Below are 25,501 nucleotides of genomic sequence, written 5' to 3' on the forward strand. Positions count from 1 at the left end.
GATGGATGTGCATATTGACCTGCAATTGATATTTTCCCTATCTATGTAAATAATTTACCAATGTAAATGCTGACATCTATTAATTGACAATGTACTATGGTTAGTGCATAGGTACTGAACATGCTTATGGTATGTCTTTTGAATTTGTAATAATCTGTATATTGAAAGATTTTCACGAGAATACTTGAAATTGGACCCAAATTTGCGGGTATTGTAGATTGCAGTTTGTTATATTGAAGTGTGAGAAGAGATAATTATAAACCTTGTATGCCATGGAGGCTAATCAGTAAATGGGAGAATGCATGTTTTTTTTGTCTTACATATGCTTCTTTTCTTCACAATATATTTCATGCAATGCATGGTGAACATTATTTTGGTGGGCATTAAATTTCTTCTTTCATCCACCCAAATATGTTATCTTTTAGAGAAGGCAATACCTAAAGCGAAATTGACGCCTACTGTTTACACAGATTCATAAATTCCTGAAAACTTTGCCTGAAATGTTTTTGATTGTTATGCCTAATCCAGTTAACTAACTGATGTGAATTGGTACATCTTTCAATGCTACGAAGATGCAATATGATGCCAATTGGAATCCTGGTGCTACCAATTCCTGCGTTTGGTTAATCTAGATGTGACGATTATGGTCTGAAAGCATTGGTGTAAATCTGAACCATTAGGTTCAACTTTGTTCTGAAATGTTTAACTGAAGTTCTATGATGCTTGCGAATATTGGCCCTTTTAAAGAAGTCTACTGTTAGCATAATGATATAATTAAGTGGATCATTTAATTGCCTAAAATGGTCTTTCCTAGGAGTGTTTTATTTGAAATGCAAAAGAGCAAGTTTATTGACATGAATTAGGTTTAATTGACGAAGAAAGTATGCCTCCAGTATTACTATTTTCAGGATTTGTTCACTATGAACTACTATGTCCCACAATAAGATGTTTTTGCAAGCTGCTTGAGCATGCAAAACGTTCTATTTTATTGGACGGAGGGAGTACATTGTATTGTATGAAATCATCCATTTCGATACACTAAATCATGTCATGTGCACGTACCTATAAACTTGATTTTTTTAATGGTACTTGATGAATATGAAATGATAAGTCCATTCTTTGTTTCAGACAATTAAAATGATGTATACATTTCTATGTTTGGATGATAAATGTCAAATTTATAGGACAGAACTTTTAACTCGTAATTAGTCTGCTTGTCTTTATGTGTGTTGCCCACATTTTCATGGTACCTTAATATATTAATATTATTACTCTATTTCATTTCGTACCTGATCGTTATTACTTACTATAATTTTTTGTATGTGTTTTGGATTCTATGCAGGTTTGGCAGTCAGCCCATGTTACAAGAGATTGAAGTTTTTTCACAGGAATTACTTGGTCCAAATAGCTACCTGGAATGGAAGCATCTATGGCCTTTGAGATTAAATCAGCTAGTAGTTCATTTTTTCACCAAAGTTATGTTACTCAAAATTTTAAAATATATGCTTATAGTGCCTTTTAGATATGTTTGATGTTTCGGTATTAAGCTTAGTTTGGTGCTTTGAAATCAGATTGGACTATTGGAAGTCTGTATTGTCATGTGAACAAATGCTAATTGTTGAATGAATATAAATTTGGTTGTCTTCTGTATATTATGCTGGATCATATATTATGCTGGATAAAAAAAACGGGCTGGACTAAAAAGAGGCTAATGGGTTGGACTAAAAAAACTGATAGCCTAATGGGCATCACTGAAAAAACAAGTTGATGGGCTGGATCAGACGAAATTAGTGGGCCAAAACACTAATTGGGCTGGTTACTATATGGGCCATGTTGACTGCCACGTCAGATTCATGTAGGTGCCACGTCAGCTGCATGTTGCTTCCACGTCACAGAGTCCCGGGCCGGATGGGCCTAGGTACATATCGATGACAGCCAAAAACCGTCATGGAAGGTACGGTGTCAAATTATGACGCGATATACATGACAAATTCTGAATCCGTCATTGATGCGCAGCCTTGACGGTTTTCCACTCATCCATGACGGACTAGTTCTGTCACGTATTAACAGATTTCTTGTAGTGGTGGCAGGACTATGCCTACGGCAAAGCCGTTGGCATAGATTCCATCTATGCTTACGCTTTGCCGTAGGCATAGCACTGCCACCAGGAGCACCACGGGACGCCATGTGGCAGAGGTACGCCGACGGCTAGGCCGTCGGCATAGATTTCTGCCTATGCCGACGGCCAAGCCATCGGCGTACCTCTGTCACGTGGCGTCCCATGACTCGTCAGCACTTTTGACGGCGCCGTCCGTTGCCGTCAGACGGGAAAACACTGCCGACGGCTAAACTATACCGACGGCTGACCCCGGCCGTCGGCATAGGTCCCTATGCCGACGGCTATACTACGCCGACGGTCTGACAAGACTACGCTGACGATATCTACGCCGACGGGTCTATGCCGACAGCAGCCGTAGGCATAGATCTATGCCGACGGCAAATGACCTATGCCGACGGCCCCTGGCCGTAGGCATAGACCGCGAGTCCGGTAGTGTCTCGTTAAAGTCGGTAGTACAATGTTACCGTGAAAAATCCCTGAAGAAAATAGGAACGTCTTACTCAGGATAGCTAACAAGAAACTACTCCTACCTACCTTGTGAGTCATAATGTTCACTTGTTCCTATTAATGTGGAGAGTGTGCCAAATCAAGTTGTATCCGTTGAGGACTTGCAGGCTTCTTGAAGCCGAATTGGCTAGTGTTGTACATGATAATAAAAAGGTTTTACCTATGACACCTATCAAATGATGGCCTTGAATTGACAACAAAAGGTTGAGTTAATAAGCGAAAGAAGAGTGAAAATAATATGATAAAGAGCACAAGAAAAGGGGAGGAAAGGTTTGTCATGATACTATACTGAAATGTAAAACATCTTAAAGATAGGATGATGTCCCATAAGCTGCCCAATAGATATATCGACCGCAAATGTTCCTGACACCGACACCGGCTGTGGTGTCGATTGCTCCTCCATCATGATGGCGTCCAAGTGTGCATGCTCTTGCTCCACAGTCATGCCAGCATGAAGCGACATGGGAAGGGGCGTCGACTCATCATCGGAGGCAGCCTTCATCGTCAAAGACCTCCGGGGAGCTCACCGGCATGCCAACCTCTATCCGCCGTGCATGGCGGCCGGCCGCAAGGGTGGCCAACTCGTGCTTCTGCTTGGTCAAGAGTATCTCCCACAACGCTCTAAAGCTCGCTGTCATGGGGAAGGTGGTGCACGGAGGAGGATGGGAAAGATGTGGTGTGGTGTGGACCATGTCGGGCATGACCTCGCTTAAATAGCGGATGCTGACCAGGCCAAATGGTGGATTGTGTCAATGCGGGCGCTAGAGTGGTTTTTTTTCTTTTTTGACTATGTACTGCAAGGCAAAAGCCTCACAGTGAACTTTATTAAATAATCGACAAAAGGAAAGTCAATGTACAACGAAGAACTACAAAGCTGTACTACAAAGTTACAAACTAAACATACTTACATAAGCCTACCTATGATTTAAGCCAAAGATGAAATCCAAGCCATATAAATTTCCTTGTATTTACACTTAGATCTATGAACAAGCAGAGTCATGTCATGGATGAAGTTGTGCCTCCAGGTTCAGAACAAAGGTCTCTCATTCTTGAAAACCTCGCCATTCCTGACAATCCAGATGTTCCAAGTTGCGGTAATAACCATCTCAAAATCCCTATGCTTAGGGAATGGGTTAGACTTAAATGTTTCCTAGCGCATCTCCAAGGAAGACCTTCAAAGCTCCGGTATATGTCCGGACCGTTTGTGGCAACTTTTGTCATCCAAAGGGACCCTATCGGTCCGCAAAGTAGTCTGGAGTCTGGATGTCCGTTTTCCGTCGAAACTGAGACAAAACAAGGGGGGGGGGGCTATACCGATGTCTGAACATCCACTTGACAAACAAAAAGACAACGTGTGGCCCTCCTCTCTTTTCGCTCTCCGCACATGCATGGCCCCCTCTCCTCTCTCTCCTCCTAACTGGACAAATAAAGATTAATCTGTGAAAAAGGGTTGAATGGCTCTCTCATGCATCATGTCCGCGGATCACGTTCAGACAAAAAACGGACATATACCAGAGCTATTTGCCGGTTTGCCTTGGAGATTCCCTTACTATTTAGCTTTTATTAAGGGCGTGTTTTGAAACTCGCTAACTTCTCAAAATTCTACAAATCCAGCTTCTTGAGCTAGCCTCTCACTTCACCTGGTTATTTCTCTGCGTCCAGCTCGCTTGGCAGCTATTCCCAGCACATGTTACAATAGCATCACCATGACTGCCATATGAAAGAAGCAAAGGTGATCTCACCTTGGGTTGGGGAGAGGGGTCGAGGGCGAGGAGCCTGGCTCATAGGACAACATGGTGACACCAGCATCAATGGCGTCAAGGTGGTCGTCTCCTGCCAGTGGGGTTGTTTCTCCTGGCTGACGCGGGGGAAATGCTCCTTCGGGATGGGATCCAGCGGGAACGAGGCTAGAATGGTCGAATCTACTGGCTGAGAGGCTCGCCGACCGGCGAAGGGGTGGAATCGGGCGCGGCGGCAGCGACCGGTGGCGCTGGGTAGGTTACGAGCGGAAGATATGTCGAGGGTAGAGGGGTTGCTGCGTACAGATTCAGGGAACATCCCTCAGATATGAGTGGTGCGAAACATTTTTTCCAACTTGGTGGTGGCATCCTCTTGTAATTATGCCGAACTCCTCGCTTCTGCATTTCCCGAAGCCGGGCTTGAGCTGCTTCGAAGTTTTGCACTAGAGGAAGGCAGTGCTTCGCGAAGCCCACTCCACAGGGCTCAGCCATTCGGTCCGGCTCTGCGCCTCTGCGCGTGGAGTTGGAGAAGCACGGAGTGGGGGAGTTTCGAACAGGCCCTAAGTGTGATTTTTGTAGTCGTTACACTTGTGAGGGGTGGAGGGGAACATTTGTTCTTGCATCTTTCATATCGAGATTCACATTTCAATTTCTAGAAGCCATGCCAGAAAAAACATATGCAGCACAAGCTAGATGGACAAGTAGAAGAAAACGGCTGCAATAACATACTTACCCTATATCAAAGTTAAACTGCAAAAACGTCTTATATTTGGATACGGATAGAGTAGTATAGTAGAAGCAGAAAAAGTACGAGTATAAAAAAGGATGAAACTTCTTTGCTTGATGTAAAATGCAAATGAAGGTTAGACGTGGCCGATCTCTAATTCCAGTTCATGATTAGGATAAATGGAGAACAAGGAACAAGAGAAAGTGAGAGAGACAAGAAGCAAAATACGGATGCTATCTCCAGTACAAATAGATGGGAGTGTCTCCAATATCCCTAGTTCTTGTGATATAGGAGTAGATAGCAGTGCAGGTCAGTCAGGGAGGTAGGATCAAGTAGAGGCCTAGTGCAGGAGTAGCCACCCACGTGAAGGACGGAACTGGACCTGCTTTCTTTTTGAAACTCGACCCTGCAATGCAGTGTGATGTGAACCGTGGTTAATAATTGTCCCGTTGAGACGACGGCATCACGGTTTGTCCGGCCTCAAAGTACATGGGAGTTGTTGGCCTGGTTCGTAAATAAAAATGTCAATCCCACTCAAAGAATGATTAATACTATATCTGTAATAAAGATATACTATATATGTCATCCAAGTATCTTCTTTTATATGAGAATCACAATAAAATAAGTTTAAACCACGTGTAACTTGTCTTATAATACTCTAAGTCTCTTTCTTTCACATTGTACTCTATGTGTGCTTCCTTCAGTTTTATACACAAAGCCACAAACTCAAATTACAGGTACCAAGATAAAATTTAATACATGTTTGTAACCTAACTTTTTTCTCGTTTATTGGGAACATTTAATACACCGCATGCATGCAAGAAAACTTAATGAAGGAAGTAGCAGAGGGTCATTATGACTACATGCATGCAAGTATTAAACAAGTTTCTAATACGAGAAAACATCATTAATGTTTGCCTCGATTACTGTTGGTGGCCTTATATAGATGCAAAATGTATATTTCATAGTGGCCTTGTGTAAGTACATGGAGGAATTACCTCATATCGAGAGTCGGATCACTAAAACAAACGGCAATAAAATTATTCTAGGCAGCCTACAATTCTACATTGTATCAGGGCGATTAGTCTAACGACGTCGATCCTAAATTTCTTCACCACTTTCGTAATGTATATCCTTGACAACTGGTTTCCACTCGCAGCATAATAACGAAATTCCATGCAACTTCATGATTGCGAAAAAAATAAGAATTCAAACCTAGAAACTTTCGATCATGTGCCAAAAAATGTTGAAGGAACTTCGTAATAATTCACTACAAGGAATGCAGGTCATTTCATGTGCTTCCTGTAAGATTGATATTTTTACTTCGAAAAGGTTACAACTAAATCATGTGCACTTGCATGCTATCAGTGGGATCGGGCGACGACCTTGGTGTGTCGTTGCATCTCGTCTGGGTGGAGGAGGTGGTTGGAGGTAGCGGCGCCGGAACTAGTGTCATCCATGCTCCAAGTAGTGGGAGTGGATCTATCGCATGCGTCACTTGGAGGTGGACAATGCTGCCACGACATGTGTGTGGGCCGACGTGTGACGGCGGGACTATGCTTGGTGGCGATGTCGGCACTCGGAGGTGGACTGCATGTGTCCTCGTGGTGGTGTCATGGTCTCGAGCCCCCCTAGTGTGCTAGAGTGCGATGCTCCGATGCCGCGACTTGCTGGCTCCTTCGGGCGACGCGAACTGACCTCTTCGTCGGTGCGGGGCAGGGGCGTGCTCGGGCCAAGCCATGACAGGCAGCCGATGAGGGTAGCGTAGGGTCCTCCTGCCCTATTGGCGGTAGATCTAGGGTTAGGTTGTGGTGGGCTCCGGGGGCTGCATTGGATTTGGCCCAAGGAGGGTCCACTACTCCGACGGCCATCTTCCAGGGCTGCCCTAGCGATGATACTTGTTGACCCGAATGACCCGCGCCAACGATCGATATGGGGACTGGTGATCCTCCCGGGGGCGTCGTTGATGAGTGCGGTAATCCCTCGGGGCGTGACAGTGTATCTTCTATGCCTCTTCTCGATGACGGGCTAGGGAGGTTTAGTTGTGCACGTTTGTGCGCCTTTTGCGCTCTGGGATTGCTTTCTGTTTATTTTTCTTTGATCAGCTCTTGAGGATTACTCCCTCCGTCCGGATTTATTAGGCCTAAAGACAACTTCTCTTAGACCAAGACACATAGTAATTTGTTCACATTAATTCTTCCATTCCACTCCGAATGCACTCTCTCACATGCATGCACCCAATAAAAAGGCACGCATGAAGTGTATTAATTTCCCAGCCATGACATCAACAGACAATTGGTTTTAATGCAACCAATGAAATGGTTGCATGCATGCACCTTTCCAAAACGAGGCCTTATAAAAAGGGACGTGCTTGTGATGCTGAGAGGCCTAATAAACCCGGACGGAGGGAGTACCTCAATAAGTACATTGTGTATTCTATCGCTTGGGTGGGTGGCTTTATTAATACGGAATCCTACGTATGTTCGCAAAAAGAAAAAGGAATCCTACATAAACAAAAGAAAACACATTGTAATAAATGTTGAAAATTTCTTTGATCCAAGTGGCCCTCACAGATTTTTGTGAGGCAAAAATGGCCCTTACCGCTGTTGATCAATCTTCGAATCTTCAAAGGTGCGCTTTTATTTTTACATTTTTAAAAGAAGAAGATGATGATGAAAAGGCGGCGGTCAACTTTGGGTGGCAGTTGTTCAACGCTCTTCTTTGTGCTCGGCCACTGTTCTTGGCGGGTCCCACGGTGGTACAGAAACCCCCACGCCATCATCCGTCGACGCTCCTCCTCTCAGCCTCATTCGTGGCTCCTTCCTCTTTCCCCCCCCATGGAGATGAGATGGCGCAGAGCACCTTCCTGACTGAACCCATCCGCCTCGCCTCCCTCCCTTCCATCCAAATAATCGAGCAAATCCACTCCTCCTCCGCTGGACCGTACTGAGGCGCAGAGCCAAGGCCTCCGGCCGATCTGTCCTGCGGCTGCTGGTGAGGAACCCTCTCTTTCTTTGAGTCGGAGTTGATTTTGCTCCGGTTCTTGTTCGCCTCAAACATGCCATCCCTGCGGCGCAGAGCACTGATCGCAGTTTGGTTTGCAGTTTTCTTGGGGCTTGGAAGGGGGCGAGGCCGAGCGAGAAGGAGAAGCAGAGGAAGAGGAAGAAGGTTTGCCCCATGCCTTCCATTGCAGATTTGTTCTTCAATTTCAGATGATCCCTTCAAGATTTGCGAATTGGCTGTTTCTTCTAAGCATTCCAGAGCTCACCCATCCCACCGCATTCAGCTTACACTAGTACTAGTACTAGTACGTTGAAGTTGTACAGTAAAACAGAGATCTCCTGACATTGGTGGCGGTACTGGTACATACTGTACTAGTTAAATGTAAATGCGATTTCTTTAGGCTAAGCACACCTTTCAACCAAAGCACCTGGAACACAGAGATCAATTTGTTTAGGCTAAGCACTCATTTCAACCAAATCACCTGACTAAAGGGCAAAGGCACACCATTTTTTAAGGTTTAGTGACGAACGAACCTGCTGCTCTTGTAAACTGCAGGCAAAGTTGTCTCAGCCAACTAGGCTCATCTTTGCTTGTTGAATTTCTAAACAGATATTGCAGAAAATTCAGAACCCTGAGATTTTGTGACTCTAGTCTTGTGCGAACTCAGCCAACATGCAGTTAACTTATACTAGTGTTTATTTGCAGACTACTGAATTTTTGGAATGTGTTGAACAGAAGGGATTTCTTCAATGTCATTTGCATATGCTTTAATTTCATTTTTTATTGATAGACCATCATGGTCTGGTTTTGACTTGCATATTCAATAGAATTTTGTGGTACACAAAAAAAATAACACATCAACACAACGCCGATACATAACCATCAGCGATTCAGCATACCTTTTCTCCTTACTGTTTTGACATGGTTTCTCTGGTGATCTATGTGCACAGTTTGATCCGGTGAAGCTGAGGAAACTTGGCCCTGCATTTAAGAAGATTGGCTCCGTAACTGCTGGCAATTCCTCTAGTATAAGGTTTGCTATTTCCGTACCCTTTCTACCTGTTTACTATCTTTATGGATATTTTCTTAGAGTGAAACTGAGGTTTATGCAACCACATTTTAGCTTGAACAAAGCATTTAGCTAGTAGATATGGAGCTATGCGACTGAAGTGACTCTTTTCAGTATTTCTATACTCAACAGTGTCATTCGGATTTTTTATACTGCTTGGTCTGACATTGTAGCTTCATTTTACATGACCAGACTACCTTCTGTTTGCAATATCCAGCCAATCTATGTTGTATATCTTCAGTAGTAAAAATCATGGGTCTGTTCTGTGTCATCTTAAGAGTGTACTGAAGCTAGATTATTTCAGAGCTCAAAATTTAGGATTTTTTCATGGTTAAGATGAATTATGCAAAGCCATGTTTACGTTAAATTGTAACTGTAGTGCCATTTGTATGCTCCTATGTACAGTGTCATTCTTATGTTGAACGGTAAAACAGAGATCCTGCATTGGTGGTGGTACTGGTGGTTAAAAGTACATATGATTGTTTAGGATAAGCACAACTTTCAGCCAAATTACTTGGCTAAAGGCACACAAAAAAAGTAAAGGTTTAGTCGCGAACGAACCTGCTGCCCTTGTAAACTGCAAGCAAAGTTTTCTCCGCCAACTAGGCTCGTCTTCGCTTGTTGAATTTCTGAACAAATCTTGCTGAAAATTCAGGACCCTGAGATTTTGCCACTCTGGTGTGAAATTCAGTAAATGAATCAATAAATAAACTCAACCAACATGTATGAATCAACACAGATGTTGAGTTTTGCAATCATAGGTCTTTGAACTCGCAGACTAAATATAGGGTACCCTTAAATATATGTGATGTTTATGACTGGCTGTTGTGGCAATAATTTTAGTAAATTTGCCATCAATAGTACTTTCACCTTTTTATACTTTACCAAGTCTATTAAATGAAGAGATTTCCTGTGTATTAAATAAAGAGAGTTTGTGACTTGTAGAGGCTATCAAGGCAAAATTATTGATATGGTATTAGTATGTCAACTATTAAAGAGGGATAAGTTCACGATTCAGCAGTCAACTTACAGAATTTAAGTTTATGGAATGTGTCTAATGGAAGGAATTTCTCGGTGTCATCTGCGTATGGTTTCATTTTTATTTGATAAACCATCATGATCTGGTTTTGACTTGCATATTCAATACAATTTTGTGGCATACAGAAAAAATAACATATCAATAGAAGGTTTCTATTTTGTCTGAAAAATAATATATTCTGTCTGAATATAACATATCAATATATCCAATACAATTTTGTGGTATACTCAGTTAGCAAATACATAACCATCAGCACACCTTTTCAGCTTTTCTCCTTACTGTTTTTGACATGGTTTATCTGGTGATTTATGTGCACAGTTTGATCCAGTTTGATGGACAGCTTTTCTCCTTACTGTTTTTGACATGGTTTATTTGGTGATCTATGTGCATAGTTTGATCCCGTTTGATGGATATAGCTTCATCTCTTTTTGTTCCTGCACCACTCTTCATTAATCATTGCTCACACATTTTTACTATTTCAGGCCACAAAATGACTGTAATAGATTTCATAGATCTGAGTGATCATGATATTATTGACTTGAGCAGCAGCGATGACGAGGCTGTTCAGGAGGATCAGATTGCAACTCAGCACCGGGCGGCGTCGCATGATAAGCAGGATGTGTTTGTCCTAGCTGGTGAAGGAAGCTGAGGGGTGCAGGCCGTGTTTGTTGCAGCTGGTGAAGGAAGTCAAGATGAGCAGGCCGTGTTTGTTGCAGCCAGTGAAGGAAATCAAGATAGGCAGGCTATGTTTGTTGCAGCTAGTGAAGGAAGGCAAGAGGCTTCTGAGCCCGGACATGCTTTGGAAGCTACCACATTGTCCATGATTATGGAGGAAGCACCTATTGTTGCAGCTAGTGAAGGAAGTCAAGATGTGCATCCTGTGTCTGTTGCAGCTAGTGAAGGAAGGCAAGAGACTACTGAGTCCGGACATGCTTTGGAAGCAACCGCCAAGTCAGTGCGTGTGAAGGCGAAATATCGTAAGAAGAACTACCATACCGGCACTCCTAGGAAAAGTCCTAGGCTTATACAGATGGGTGAATGTTGTACCAGTCCTGTGGAAGAGCCAGCAGCCAATTACAAGAGGTCTCACATGCTCGGGCCAGCAGAAGAATCAGCTGCCTCTACCGACTCAGCTGAAACGGCTGTCCTCACTATGCCACATGTTGGATCAGGGAGTTGTCTTCGTTCTCCAACATCAGCGACATTCGCCGGTAAATTCTTCTCTACCCCTTTGTCATTACAGTTGTGTGTTTATCATGCAAACGATCCATATCAAGCAAACACCACAACAAATTTCTAGTATTTGAAAAGTTTAGCAGTGGCCTTCCTGAAAAATGTTAATGTTGACCTGCTGTAGGCCCGACTTCCATCACTCCGAAAGCTCAGACTTCTGAAGGTGGCGACGCAAAGTCAGTGAGTGTGAAGACAAAATATCGTAAGAACTACCATACCGACACTCCTAGGAGAAGTCCTAGGCTCATACAGATGGGTGGATGTTGTACCAGTCCTGTGGAAGAGCCGACAGCCGACCACAAGAGGTCTCGCATGCTCGGGCCAGCAGAAGAATCAGTTGCCTCTACCGACTCAGCTGAAACGGTTGTCCTCGCTCTGCCACATGCTAGATCAACGAATTGTCTTCGCTCTCCAACATCAGCGACATTCCCCAGTAATTTCTTCTACATCCTTTTGTCATTACAGTTGTGTCTTTATCATGCAAACGCTCCATATCAAGCAAACATTGCAACTAATTCCTGGTGTTTGAAGTTAACATTGGCCTTCCTAGAAAAATGTTAATAGTGACCTGCTGCAGGCCTGATTTCCACCAGTCCTAAAGCTGTGACTTCTAAAGGTGGCGATGCAAAGCTGTGGAGAGCGAAGGCGAAACATCCTGAGAGGAACTACCATATCTTGTCCTTGGTTAGGGAAAAATCACCTCTCGGTACGGTTGTCCTTGCTCTCCAACATGCTGAATCGCCTAATCGTCCTCGCCCTCCAACATCAGCACCATTTTTGTCATTACAGTTGTGTTTTTTATCATGCAAACAATCCATATCAATGCAAGTGTTGCGACAAATTCCTAGCATTTGGAGTTAACAGTGGCCTTGCCAGAGAGATGCTAACAGTGATCCTGCTGCAGGTCCGACTTCCACCAGTCCGAAGGCTCTGTTCTCAGAAGATGGCGACGCAAAGCTGGTGACTGGGAAGGTGAAACGTCGTAGGAAGAACTGCCGACCCTGCAAACTAACTCCTTAGGCTGAATCTTTCTGTTGTTGTAGTTCCTCTCATAGGTAACCACTCTTGTTGCATCTGTAATGGGGTCGATCTGCGCTCGCGTTGCCCCATCTCTCTGCATCAAATTCGTCTAGGATGTAGGGTGTGGGTGATTTTTGGACTTGTTTGGTCAAGCACATGATTAATTAGCTGGTATTTTGGTGAGCTTGGAAATGCGCGCAGCTGCTGTTTTCTGGTAGCTTAAGAAATTTTTGTAGGAGTTAATCCCGGCTCAAAGCTGAGATGTAACCAAACCAACAATAGATCCAGATTTGTGAGAGCAACTGCGTTTTCAATTTATGTACTTTGTGAAAAAAAGAGGGTGTTTGGCTTTGGTAGATGATGAAGGCTAAAGCGATGGTTTAGCTCTGTTCAACAGATGAACGTACAACCTTTTGGAGCATGGCATTTTATTTTAGTTCCGTTTTATTTTTTGTGAAGACTTGAAAGTTCTTTTAGAATTATTATCGATTTAATGCTAGATATGATGAGAAAATTGCAGACATGCCACGGCCAGCTAGAAGATATGCATCTGACAGAAACGGGAAGATAGGAGGCAATGGTTTGCGAGGGCGCATAACCTTTTTTTTTTCTTGAAAGAACGTGTTGTATTTAACACACTATGAATGGGCCATAGAGAGAGATTTGGAATTTTAAAAAGAAAATCATTTTCTCCATTAGAAAAGCTAACAATGCAGATTTCTTATATTTGTACATGTCTTCTCTTTGACCTGGAAGCCATCTTTAGTGCAGTTGAAATCACATACTACCCTTTCAAAAAAAAAATCACATACTTCAATGATGATGTAGAAGTGATTTTTCATATGAAAAATTAAGAGAATGCGTGGGTGGCATCCAATCCAAAATGCTGCTACGGTGCTTTTTGGTGGAGACCGAAGGGAGCAAGATATGAGCCTCGCCCAGCTTGCAGCTTGCCAATGGCTCCAACAATTCCCTGCCACCTGCCACGCAAGAGCACAGGGCAAAGCAAAAGGCAAAAGCAAAGCTGCCTCCGCTTCTGATCTGATCTGATCCGATCCGATGCAACAAGAGTTATGGCGTAGCACAGGAGTAGAAGTAGCCAACTGGCCATCCACGTCAAGGACCCAACTTTCTTCTTTTTCTCTTCTTTTTGAGGGCTCGGACTCGACCATACTCTCACTGTCCGAAAATACTTATCGAAGAAATGAATGCATCTACATTCATTTTTATCCTTTTGGGCTGGTTTTGGAGGGAGGGTATGATTTTTGATCGGACTGTCCGCTCGAACGCTTGGGAGAAGTGGGTGGAGTTTGAGGAGTTCCGTTGTAGATGCTCTTAGGTCGCGGGTTCAAGTCCCACCCAACGTGTGACAATATTTTTTCCCATATTATGTTAGGTTGGCAGTGTTACGAAAAGTCCACGGTAAAGATTAGTTAATTTGCAAGCAGTCAAAGGTGCGCTGCTGACGTGGTAGTCACGTGGCCGATTTTCTCCCTTCCGAATCAGTTTCCGCCTTATTTGATCAAATGAACGAGTTTGAAATCAATCAGGTCTCGAGTTGTTGTTGTCCTAAAGCCTGCAAAACAATTTGAGTTCATTGAGTAATGGCGCATTTCACTTCTATGTTCATGCGTAGGAAGAATGCAAGGGTAGGAACAATACTCCCTCCGATCCATAATAATCGTCGCGGTTTTAGTTTAAATTTGCACTAAAACCACAACAATTATTACAAACCGAAGGGAGTATTAAATTTCTGTTCGAACAAATAGAAAGGTCAATTTGCCATAATATGGATTACTATTATTTTTAACTTTTGCATGCTCATGCTAAGCAGAAACAAATTTATTGGTACGTGGAGCACAAGTTACTTTCAAAATGGAACAAAGATGTGACCTTCCAACTGATCGTACACGCACAGAGTATTTCCTGACATTGAGATTGAGATTGCAAATGGAATGACAAAAAACAACGCAAGTCCATACATTTCTCACCAGAATTAGCACCAGTTCACCCGATAACGTCATTAAAGTTCACTGGTAGTGGTAATACTACATCTTGAATGGTTTAATTCAGCTGGATCTCAGCAAGGAATTTTGAGCAGGAGCTGATCGGAATGCATGGTGGTTTGCCATCAGTCCGACCACGGCGAGCTCTTGTCGATGCGCACGTTCAGGGCCACCTCCATCTCCATGCCACCCCCGTCCGCTCCTGGGACCAGGTACACCGCCGGCACCGCCAGGAACGTCGGCTCGCTGGCGGCGACCACGGCCCCCGGCGAGGTGCTGCTCCTCATCTGCATCTCCACCAGCACGATGTCCATCTTGCCGCCGTTCGACGCCGCCAGGTTCGCCCACATCTTGCACGTGAACCGCGGCCGGGTCGCCGCGCTCGGCCTGGCGCACACCACGGACACGGCGGACGCGGACGCGCCGAGCGCGCCCACGGTCAGGAGGAACACGCAGCCGTCGTCCTCGCAGACGAGCAGCAGCAGCCGCGGGGCCGACACGGGGACCTGGATCCGGCTCACCTTGCCGTACTGGAAGCTGCGCATCGGCACCGAGTGGACGGCTTGGAGGTGGCCGGCGAGCAGGGGCGCCGCGCCGACGAACTCGCAGCCCGGCTCCGTGCAGCGGCAGGGCGCGTGCGGGCACGCGCTCTGGTGCTCGCCCGCCTCGTGGTAGGTCACGTACCTCTGGCACCCGGCGTTGGGGCACTGGACCCTGGTCGACGACACGACGGCGTCCAGCGCGGGGCAGGGGCCGAAGAGCCCGCCGCCGTCCACGCACGCCTTGCACCGGCTGCAGGGCAGCCGGGTGACGCAGACGCCGCAGGCAAAGTGGCCGCCTTTGCACTGCAGGCACACAGATCGGCGTCCGTCGATCGGTAAACCAGCACATCTTGTGCAGGAAAGGAAAGAATCCGGAAGAAGGAAGGACAAGGAGCAGAGGAAGAACCTGGAAGACGGGGGGCTTGAAGGGGAGGGTGCAGAGCGGGCAGTGGAGCACGCACATGTCGATCTTCACCGCGAGCTCCGCCCTCGGGCTGTGCTCCGGCGCCGCCGCAACGATGGCGCCTCCTCCGGCCGCCGCCTCGTGCGCGACGAGCTCTTGCTTCACGAGGTGGCCGTTGGGCGGCTCCAGCCGCGCCTTCTTGGCGCTCTCGTCGGCGTTGTCCATGGCCGACGGCGAGCCCCTGCTCCTCCCCTCGGCCTCGGCGGCAGCGGCCTGCATCCTATCCTACCTACCACCTGGGAAAGGAAAACCCGCTCTGGTCAGTCAAGTCTGTGTGGGGCGAAGCTTTTTGAGACGGCAGACCAAAACGGCCACGCCAAAGGATCGGATATTTTGCACTGACCCTAGCCGATGCCGCACAATCATTTTTAAGAAAGTCCAAAACAAATCTTGAACTTGTAGACGACATCTAAATTGAACCTTGAACTCCTAATTTTTGAAATGAGCACATCAAACTGTCCGATCCCGGTCTATTATAAACCTTAAGAGCGTTTAGCTGGTACTCACTGACGTGGCATGAGAAACCCTGGGATCATTGACTAGGTCGTGTGTTCCTCCATTCGTTCTGATCGCTTCTTGTTTCGGTTTTTTCCTTTTATGCTTTTTCTTCTATTTTTTTAATTTCTTCATCGGGTTTTGCTTTTTGTGTTTCTTTCTTGCTTTTTTCAGGTTTTCTTATTTTATTTCACTTCTTTTTAAAATATGGTTTTTTCTGGTTTTCTTCTTCTTTTGTTTCTTTCTCCGTTTTCTTTGAGGTTTTTCAAAAACACAAGTCTACATTCTACATATACATGAGGTATATTTTTCAATACATGTTTAACAGTTTTCAAGTAGATGGTTAACTTTTTTTCCCAGATATATGGTTTGATGTCAACTTTCTTTTTGATAGACATTTTATAATTTTCGTATACATCAGGAGTACTTTTATTAAATAATTGTTTTTTGATGTCTACTATTTACATACATCTTCTGCATTTTTTGTATACATTAGGAACATTGTTTTATGGAAATGATAAATCCGAACATTCGGATTTTAAGCATGGCAAGCCGAAAGTTTTTCACGGCAACTTCAGTTCACATGAGATTGGCAAAGATGGAAATTTTCTGATAAAAAAAAATCTGAACTCGGACAACCATGTTTTAACAACTAAAGTTGCCACCTCGCGCCAACTAAAGTTGCCATGAGAAACGTTCGGGATGACATGTTTAAATCCGAACATTCAGGATTTATCAGGGTCCTTGTTTTATACATGTTTAACATTTTTAAAAGACATGATTATGATTTTCTGAAAATGTTTGTTTCTTAGAGAAATGTTCAGAATTCTAAAATTTTGGTCGCGTTCTGAAAAATATGATCAAAGCTTTAAATATTTACTCTCATTAAAAAATCAAATTCCAAAAAATATTCCCATTTTTTAAATGTTCCAGTTTTCAAAAATTGTTCGAGACATTCAATATCATGCAAACATTTTTTAATATCATGCACATTTTTTCAAATCCGTAAGAAAATCAAGACTATTTTGCAGGTTGGCCGCCCATCAAAGGAGCGACCTGAGAGATGTAATCCCAGGATCGTTGCTTTCCCGGTGCACCAAACAGCTCCAGGGTTTGATTTAGACCGGGATTGATAAGTTCGGGATGCCAACTACCCGGATTCGGAGTTGTTGGTTTGATTTAGCTAAACTCTACAAGTTCATGGTTTAAAATGGACCTTTTCCATATGCATTTAACAAACCACACAAAGATAATAGGCCATAAGAGTTTGCGAGGGTGCAAAATTTTCTTAAGAAGAGTTTGTTCTACTTAACTCTAAGTGGACAGTAGAGAGATATTTGAAAGAAAGAAAATGCGAGCTCAGCATTAGAGAAGCTGATAATGCAGGATTTATTCCTATTTTTTTACTCTATAATGCGCTTGTACGATTGCTTGGTTAAGTCCTTTGAACTTCCTGGCTTTTATAGCTATCATTTAGAAAAACATATAGTTTGATTGAATAATGCATGAAAGTCACTTAGGTACTAATTCATCAACAATTAATATGGACCGAAGGGAGTACTTGATTTGTTTCCCGTAAATCTTTTGCACGAAAAATCAATATCTCGTTAGTATGTTCCAAGTGGAAATGAGAGTTGTCGAGGATATTAAGCACATTAACATGCGGGGGAAGGGCAGCCAACTAGCATGGCCACATGGCGCATGCTGATTGGCTGTGGCAAGAAACGTTTTGATTTTTTTTGTAGATTACTTTTGGAAGATGAAAGTGATACTTTTTTTCTTTTCAGAAAAGTTTTTATTTTGGAGATTATTTTTAGAAGATGAAAGTGAGGCTTTTTTTTCTTTCTGTGATTTTTTTAGGTTTTCCTTTTTTCTTTTTGAGATGGATGTGATGTCCACGGGTTGCCGAGAAAGTTTTTAAAATTTTAGGATGAAGCTGAGATTTTTTTTTCTTTTTTTTCTTTAAGAGGGAGAAATACGCACATAACTTCCTCTCAAAAGGCCCAACCACTAGTATTATAGAGGTTAGAGACCGTGTCCATATCATCCAAAATATCATCTTTCATATCAGGGTCATGTTAGATGTATATTGTGTTTAAACCGCATATAAGTTGTCTTATACTCCAAGATATACTATATATGTCATCCAAATATCTTCGTTTATATTAGGACCACAATACAATAAGTTTAAACCACGTGTTACTTGTCTTATACTCTTAAGTCTCTTTCTTTCGCATTGTACTCTATGTGTACGCCATATACGAGTCGGATCACTAAAACATAGTGACAACAAAATTATTCTAGCCAACCTACAATTTCTATTGTATTATAGAGTTGTTAGTCTAATGACATCGATCCTAGATTTCTTCACCACTTCCCTAGTGTATATCCTTGACAAGTGGTTTCCACTCGCAACATAATAACAAAACACCATTGCTACACACACGACGATTGCTAGCCGATACATGCACGACATGGCTCCTCGCACCATTGATTAGCAATTCCGAACAGCCGTAGGCCCTTGCATTAGCTATCGTGCATATATCGTTCAACCAAAAATCGTCTGTGAAGTAGTTCCGATAACGAAATTCCGTGCAACTCCATGACTGTGCAAAAATAAGAACTCAAACCTAGAAACTTTCGATCTTATGCCAAAAATTGTTGAAGGAACTTCGTAATAATTCACTACAAGGAACACATATCATTTCATGTGCTCCCTGTGAGATTTATATTTTTACTTCGAAAAGGTTACAACAAAATTATGTGCACTTGCAGGCTATCAGTGGGATCGGGCGACGACCTTGGTGGGTCGTTGCATCTACTCTGGGTGGAGGAGGTGGTTGGAGGTGGCGGCGTCAGAGCTAGTGTCATCCATGCTCCAGGTGGTGGGGGTGGATCTGGTGCATGCAACACATGGAGGTGGACGATGCTGCCACGACATGCGTGTGGGCTGGCGTGTGACGGAGGGACTGGGCTTGGTGGCGATGGTGGCACTCGGAGGTGGAATGCATGTGTCCTTATGGTGGCGTCGCGGTCTTGAGCCCTACTATGCTAGAGTGCGATGCTCCAATGCCGTGACATGCCGGCTCCTTCGGGAGACGCGAACCGACCTCTTCGTCGGTGCGGGGCGGGGGCATGCTCAGGCCAGGCCATGACAGGCAGCCGGTGAGGGTGGTGTGAGGGTTTCCAACACCGTTGGTGATAGATCTAAGGTTAGGTTGTGGTGGGCTCTGAGGTCTGCATTAGATCTGGCCCATGGAGGGCCCGCTACTCTGGTGGCCCATCTTCTAGGGCTGCCCCAACGATGATATTGGTTGGCTCCAATGACCCGCGTCAAATGATTCTTCTCGGTGACGCGCCAGAGAGGTTTAGTTGCGCACGAGTTTGTGCGTTTTTTGTGTTCTAGGATTGCTTTGTCGTCTATTTTTCTTTGGCCAGCCCTCGAGGATTAACTCAATACTTTCTATCACTTGGTCGTGTGGCTTTATTAATATGGAATCCTACAAAAACAAAAACAAAATATCCATTGTAATAAACGTTGAAAGTTTCTTTGATTCAAAAATGGCGCTTTTATATTTTCAAAAAAAAAGAAGAAGAAGAAAAGGCGGCGGTCAATTTTGGGTGGCAGTTGTTCAACGCTCTTCTTTGTGCTCGGCCACTGTTCTTGGCGGGTCCCACGGTGGTACAGAAACCCCCACGCTCAGTTCCATGGCTCCTTCCTCTTCCACTCCACCCCACCCCACCCCATCCCCATGGGAGAGGAACAGAGCAGCTGACCCACCTTCTTCTTCTTGACTGAGCCGATCCAGCTCGCCTTCCTCCCTTCCAAACAATCGGACAGATCCACTCTTCATCCTCCTCCGCCGGACCTCCGGTCGATCCGTCCCGCGGGTGAGGATTAGGAACCCTCCATCTGTTTCTTGGAGTTGATTTTTTGTGAGGATTAGGAACCCTCCATCTGTTTCTTGGAGTTGATTTTTTGTGAGGATTAGGAACCCTCCATCTGTTTCTTGGAGTTGATTTTTTGTGAGGATTAGGAACCCTCCATCTGTTTCTTGGAGTTGATTTTTTGTGAGGATTAGGAACCCTCCATCTGTTTCTTGGAGTTGATTTTTTGTGAGGATTAGGAACCCTCCATCTGTTTCTTGGAGTTGATTTTTTGTGAGGATTAGGAACCCTCCATCTGTTTCTTGGAGTTGATTTTTTGTGAGGATTAGGAACCCTCCATCTGTTTCTTGGAGTTGATTTTTTGTGAGGATTAGGAACCCTCCATCTGTTTCTTGGAGTTGATTTTTTGTGAGGGTTTCTCTAATTTTCTCCGGTCGATCCGTCCCGCGGCCTCGTTTCCATCTTGTTGGGGCTTGGAAGCGGGGCAAGCAGGCGGAGGGGGCGAAGCGAGACAGGAACCAGGCTGGAGGTGGAGTGAGAAGGGGAAGCAGATAAAAGAAAGGTTCGTTCCATGTCTTGTCTTGCAGATATCTTCTTTTCAGATGATCTACTTCCGAATTGCTTATCCCACCCAAGTCACCTTAAACTAGTACCAGCAGTACGTTGAACAGTAAAACAGAGTTTCATCTCCTGACACATAGGTGGTGGTACTAGCTGAATGCGATTTGTTTGGGCTGAGCACACCTTTCAACCAAAGCACCTGGCTAAAGGCACATCATTCTCTAAGGTTCAGTAAAGAACCAACCTGCTGCCCTTGTAAACTGCAAACACAGTTGTAATTTCTGAACAAATCTTGCAGAAAATTCAGACCCCTGAGATTTTGTGGCTCTTGTCTAGTGTGAAATTCAGTAGATGAATCAGTAACAAACTCAGCCAACATGTAGTTTGAATCAACGCGGATGCTAGTGTTCTGCAATCATATATAGGTCTTTGAACGCGCACACTAAAAAATATATATTTGGGGTGCTTGTGACTGGCCGCATGACAAGAATGTTACTAGTACATTTGTCATCAGTAGTGCTTTCACCATTTCATGGTTTACCACGTGTGTTAAACGAAGAAAGTTCATGGCCGGTGCTCTAACTTGGAGGCGCTGTCTAGGCAAAAACAACAGTTAATTACGGGAACACTAGCTGCTCTGTTGACATGGTATTAGTATCTCAAACAATTCTTAAAGAGGGATAACTTGACAATATGGCAGTCAACTTATACTAGTGTTTTTTTGTACTTGCAGATTACTAAATTTATGGAATGTCATTTGCATATGCTTTAATTCCATTTTTTATTGATAGAGCATCATGGTCTAGTTTTGACTTGCATATTGAATAGCATTTTGTCGTATACAAAAAATAACATGTCAACACAACCCATCAGAACACCTTTTCTCCTTACTGTTTTGACATGGTTTCTCTGGTGATCTGTGTGCACAGTTTGATCCGGTGAAGCTGAGGAAACTTGGGCCCGTGTTTAAGAAGATTGGCTCCGTAACTGCTGTCAATTCCTCCAGTATAAGGTATCCTATTTTCATACCCTTGCTACCTGGTGCTCTTGTAAACTGCAAGCAAAGTTTTCTCCGTCAACTAGGCCCGTCTTTGCTTGTTGAATTTCTGAACAAATCTTGCAAAAAATTCAGGACCCTGAGATTTTGCAACTCTGGTGTGAAGTTCAGTAAATGAATCAATAATAAACTCAACCAACATGTATGAATCAACACAGATGTTGAGTTTTGCAATCATAGGTCTTTGAACTCGCACACTAAAACATAGGGTGCCCTTAAATACATGTGATGTTTATGACTGGCTGCACGACAATAATTTTAGTAAATTTGTCATCAATAGAACTTTCACCTTTTTATACTTTACCACGTCTATTAAATGAAGAGATTTCCTGTGTATTAAAAAGGGAGTTTGTGACTTGTAGAGGCTATCAAGGCAAAATTAACATAATTGCTTAGATATAGCAACACTTAAAGAGGGATAAGTTGACGATTCAGCAATCAACTTACAGTAGTGTTGACTTGCAGAATACTAAGTTTATGGAATGTGTCTGAGGGAAGGAATTTCTCAGTGTCACCTGTGTATGGTTTCATTTTTATTGATAAACTATCATGGTTTGGTTTTGACTTACATATTCAATACAAGTTTGTGGTATACAAAAAAAATAACATATCCCCACAAGGCTTTCTATTTAATACAAAAAATAACATATTCTGTGTGAAAAAATAACATATCAACATATTCGATACAGTATTGTGGTATACTCAGTTAGCAAATACATAACCAGCAGCAGCATACCTTTTCAGCTTTTCCCCTTACTGTTTTTGACATGGTTTATCTGGTGATCTATGCGCACAGTTTGATCTAGTTCGACGGATATAGCTTCAGCTCTTTATGTTCCTGCACTACTCTTCATTAATCATTGCTCACACATTTTTACTATTTCAGGCCACACAATGACCTTAATAGATTTCATAGAGCTGAGCGATGATAACATTATTGACTTGAGCAGCGATGAGGAGACTGTTCATGAGGATCAGATTGCAACTCAACACCGGGCGATGTTGCTTGATAAGCAGGGTGTGTTTTTCCTTGCTGGTGAAGGAAGCCAAGGGGTGCAGGCCGTGTTTGTTGCAGCTGGTGAAGGAAGTCAAGATGAGCAGGCTGTGTTTGTTGCAGCCAATGAAGGAAGTCAAGACAGGCAGGCTGTGTTTGTTGCAGCTAGTGAAGGAAGGCAAGAGGCTTCTGAGCCCGGACATGCTTTGGAAGCTACCGCATCGTCCATGATTATGGAGGAAGCACCTCTTGTTGCAGCTAGTCAAGGAAGTCAAGATGTGCAGGTTGTCTCTGTTGCAGCTAGCGAAGGAAGGCAAGAGACTGCTAAGTCCGTACATGCTTTGGAAGCTACCGCAGTGTCCTTGGTTACGGAAAAACCACCTGTTGATACGGTTGTGCTCGCTCTCCCACATGCTGGATCACCGAATTGTCTTGGCTCTCCAACATCAGGGCCATTCGCTAGTAAATTCCTCTCGTTCCCCTTTTGTCATTACAGTTGAGTACATATTTATCATGCAAACGATCCATTTCAATGCAAACATTGCAACAAATTCCTAGTCTTTGAAGTGAGCAGCGGCCTTACCAGAAAAATGTTAACGGTGACTTGCTGCAGGCCTGACTTCCACCGCTCCGAAGGCTCTGACGTCTGAAGGTGGCGACACAAAGCTGGTGAGAGCGAAGGTGAAACGTCCTAGGAAGAACCACCATACCGGCACTCCTAAAGCTGTGACTTCTGAAGGTGGCGACGCAAAGCTCGTGAGACTGAAGACGAAACATCCTAAGAAGAAGAACCATACAGAAAAACCACCTCTTGGTATGGCTGTCCTCGCTCTCCCACATGCCGAGTCGCCGAATTGTCCTCACACATCAGCGCCATTCCCCAGTAAATTCCTCTCTATCCCTTTGTCATTACAGTTGTGTGCTTTATCATGCAAACAATCCATATCAAAGCATACATTGCATCAAATTCCTAGCATTTGGAGTTAACAGTCGCCTTCCCTGAAAAATGTTAACAGTGATCTGCTGCAGGCCTAACTTGCACTAGCCCGAAGGCTCTGTCCTCAGAAGGTGGCGACGCAAATCTGATGAGTGGGAAGGTGAAACATCGTAGGAAGAACTACCGACCCTGCAAACTAACTCCTTAGACTGAATCTTTCTAGCTACTGTTGCTGTAGTTCATCTCATAGGTAACCACTCTTATTGTATCCGTACTGGGATCGGAGCTCGTGTTGCCCCCATCTCTCTGCATTCCTCTAGAATGTCAGTTGTGGGTGATTTTTGGGCTGGTTTTGTCAAGCACATCATTAGGTGGTATTTTGGTGAACCTGGAAATGGCGCGCAGCTGCTGTTATCTGGGAGCTTAGGAAACTACTTAGAATTTAGACTTTTTTGCCATCCTGTCTCCAGGCTGAGATGTAACCAAACCAACAATAGATTGCAATTTGTGAGAGCAATTGCATTTTGATTTTTTGTGAAAAAAGTGTGTTTTGGCTTTGGCAGATGAAGGCTGAAGCTATATATATAGTTTAGTTCTGTTCATAGATGAATGTACTAGTGTGAGTGTAACTTGCACGCCTGGTAATGTTATGCATGACATAAGTGCTATTTGCTGTGGTTAAGAATACAAGCTTTTGGAGCATTACATTTCTGCCTTGAAATTTCCTTTTTATATTTTGCAAAGACTTGAAAGATCTTTTAAAACTATCGATTTAATGCTAGCTATGAAGAGAAAAATTCAGACATGCCACGGCCAGCTAGGAGATATGCATCTGACAAAAATGGGGAGAGAGCAGACTAGTTTGTGAGGGCGCAGTACTTTTTTTTAAGAGTTTGTTCGATTTAACAAACTACCTCCCTCTGTACAAAATACTTGTAATTGGGGGAACTTGGAGTATAAATGAGCAGTAGAGAGATATTTGAAAATAAATAAATAAATCATTTGCGCCATTAGAGAAGCTAACAATGCATGATTTACTCCTACAAAATTTTAACTCAAATACACTCTTAGGTTGCTCCGTTAACTCCTGTAACCTTCGGGGCCTTGCCATTTTTTTAAAGAAATTGAAGTGTAAGTCTAATCGACTAAGATATAAGATAATCTTGGTCGACTTATTAGGTACATAACATGGAACCATATTTGTAACGGTGAATAAGATGTTATCCCATTATATTTCATAGTCAACAACAACAACAAGGCCTTTAGTCCCAAACAAGTTGGGGTAGACTAGAGGTGAAACCCATAGGATCTCGCAACCAACTTATGGCTCTGGCACATGGATAGCAAGCTTCCACGCACCCCTGTCTATAGCTAGCTCTTTGGTGATACTCCAATCCTTCAGGTCTCTCTTAACGGACTCCTCCCATGTCAAATTCGGTCTACCCCGCCCTCTCTTGACATTCTCCGCACGCTTTAGCCGTCCGCTATGCACTGGAGCTTCTGGAGGCCTGCGCTGAATATGCCCAAACCATCTCAGACGATGTTGGACAAGCTTCTCCTCAATTGGTGCTACCCCAACTCTATCTCGTATATCATCATTCCGAACTCGATCCTTCCTCGTGTGGCCACACATCCATCTCAACATACGCATCTCCGCCACACCTAACTGTTGAACATGTCGCCTTTTAGTCGGCCAACACTTCGCGCCATACAACATTGCGGGTCGAACCGCCGTCCTGTAGAACTTGCCTTTTAGCTTTTGTGGCACTCTCTTGTCACAGAGAATGCCAGAAGCTTGGCGCCACTTCATCCATCCGACTTTGATTCGATGGTTCACATCTTCATCAATACCCCCATCCTCCTGCAACATTGACCCCAAATACCGAAAGGTGTCCTTCCGAGGTACCACCTGGCCATCAAGGCTAACCTCCTCCTCACACCTAGTAGTACTGAAACCGCACATCATGTACTCGGTTTTAGTTCTACTAAGCCTAAACCCTTTCGATTCCAAGGTTTGTCTCCATAACTCTAACTTCCTATTTACCCCCGTCCGACTATCGTCAACTAGCACCACATCATCCGCAAAGAGCATACACCATGGG

General features: G+C 43.8%; 3 protein-coding genes across 6 annotated transcripts; 2 read left to right on the top strand and 1 right to left on the bottom strand.

Annotated features, from left to right (window-relative positions):
• Positions 1-7,856: 7,856 nt before the first annotated feature.
• Positions 7,857-12,836, top strand: LOC125547620. The gene is made up of 7 exons (XM_048711440.1): positions 7,857-8,086; positions 8,197-8,260; positions 9,046-9,128; positions 10,686-11,414; positions 11,561-11,869; positions 12,014-12,142; positions 12,341-12,836. Exons 4-7 carry the CDS (start codon positions 10,949-10,951, stop codon positions 12,454-12,456), a joined length of 1,020 nt encoding a protein of 339 aa, XP_048567397.1. The 5' UTR covers positions 7,857-8,086; positions 8,197-8,260; positions 9,046-9,128; positions 10,686-10,948; the 3' UTR covers positions 12,457-12,836.
• Positions 12,837-14,230: 1,394 nt separating this feature from the next.
• Positions 14,231-15,761, bottom strand: LOC125547621 (E3 ubiquitin-protein ligase SINA-like 10). The gene is made up of 2 exons (XM_048711441.1): positions 15,411-15,761; positions 14,231-15,307 (listed from the first exon to the last, which is right to left on the bottom strand). The coding sequence occupies exons 1-2, from the start codon at positions 15,684-15,686 to the stop codon at positions 14,588-14,590; spliced, it is 996 nt and encodes a 331-aa protein (XP_048567398.1). The 5' UTR covers positions 15,687-15,761; the 3' UTR covers positions 14,231-14,587.
• Positions 15,762-19,653: 3,892 nt separating this feature from the next.
• Positions 19,654-24,104, top strand: LOC125547622. Of its 4 annotated transcripts, XM_048711443.1 has the most exons (6): positions 19,654-19,853; positions 20,343-20,412; positions 21,341-21,423; positions 22,355-22,957; positions 23,076-23,345; positions 23,492-24,104. In XM_048711443.1, exons 4-6 carry the CDS (start codon positions 22,363-22,365, stop codon positions 23,605-23,607), a joined length of 981 nt encoding a protein of 326 aa, XP_048567400.1. In that variant the 5' UTR covers positions 19,654-19,853; positions 20,343-20,412; positions 21,341-21,423; positions 22,355-22,362; the 3' UTR covers positions 23,608-24,104. The 4 variants fall into 4 exon arrangements, with proteins under 4 accessions (XP_048567400.1, XP_048567402.1, XP_048567399.1 ...); XM_048711445.1 differs by having other exon boundaries at positions 19,654-20,412; positions 23,479-24,104; XM_048711442.1 differs by having other exon boundaries at positions 19,654-20,412.
• Positions 24,105-25,501: the final 1,397 nt, after the last annotated feature.

Source organism: Triticum urartu, chromosome 3 (genome assembly GCF_003073215.2).
Source record: "Triticum urartu cultivar G1812 chromosome 3, Tu2.1, whole genome shotgun sequence".
In the NCBI taxonomy this organism is placed as follows: Eukaryota; Viridiplantae; Streptophyta; class Magnoliopsida; order Poales; family Poaceae; genus Triticum; species Triticum urartu.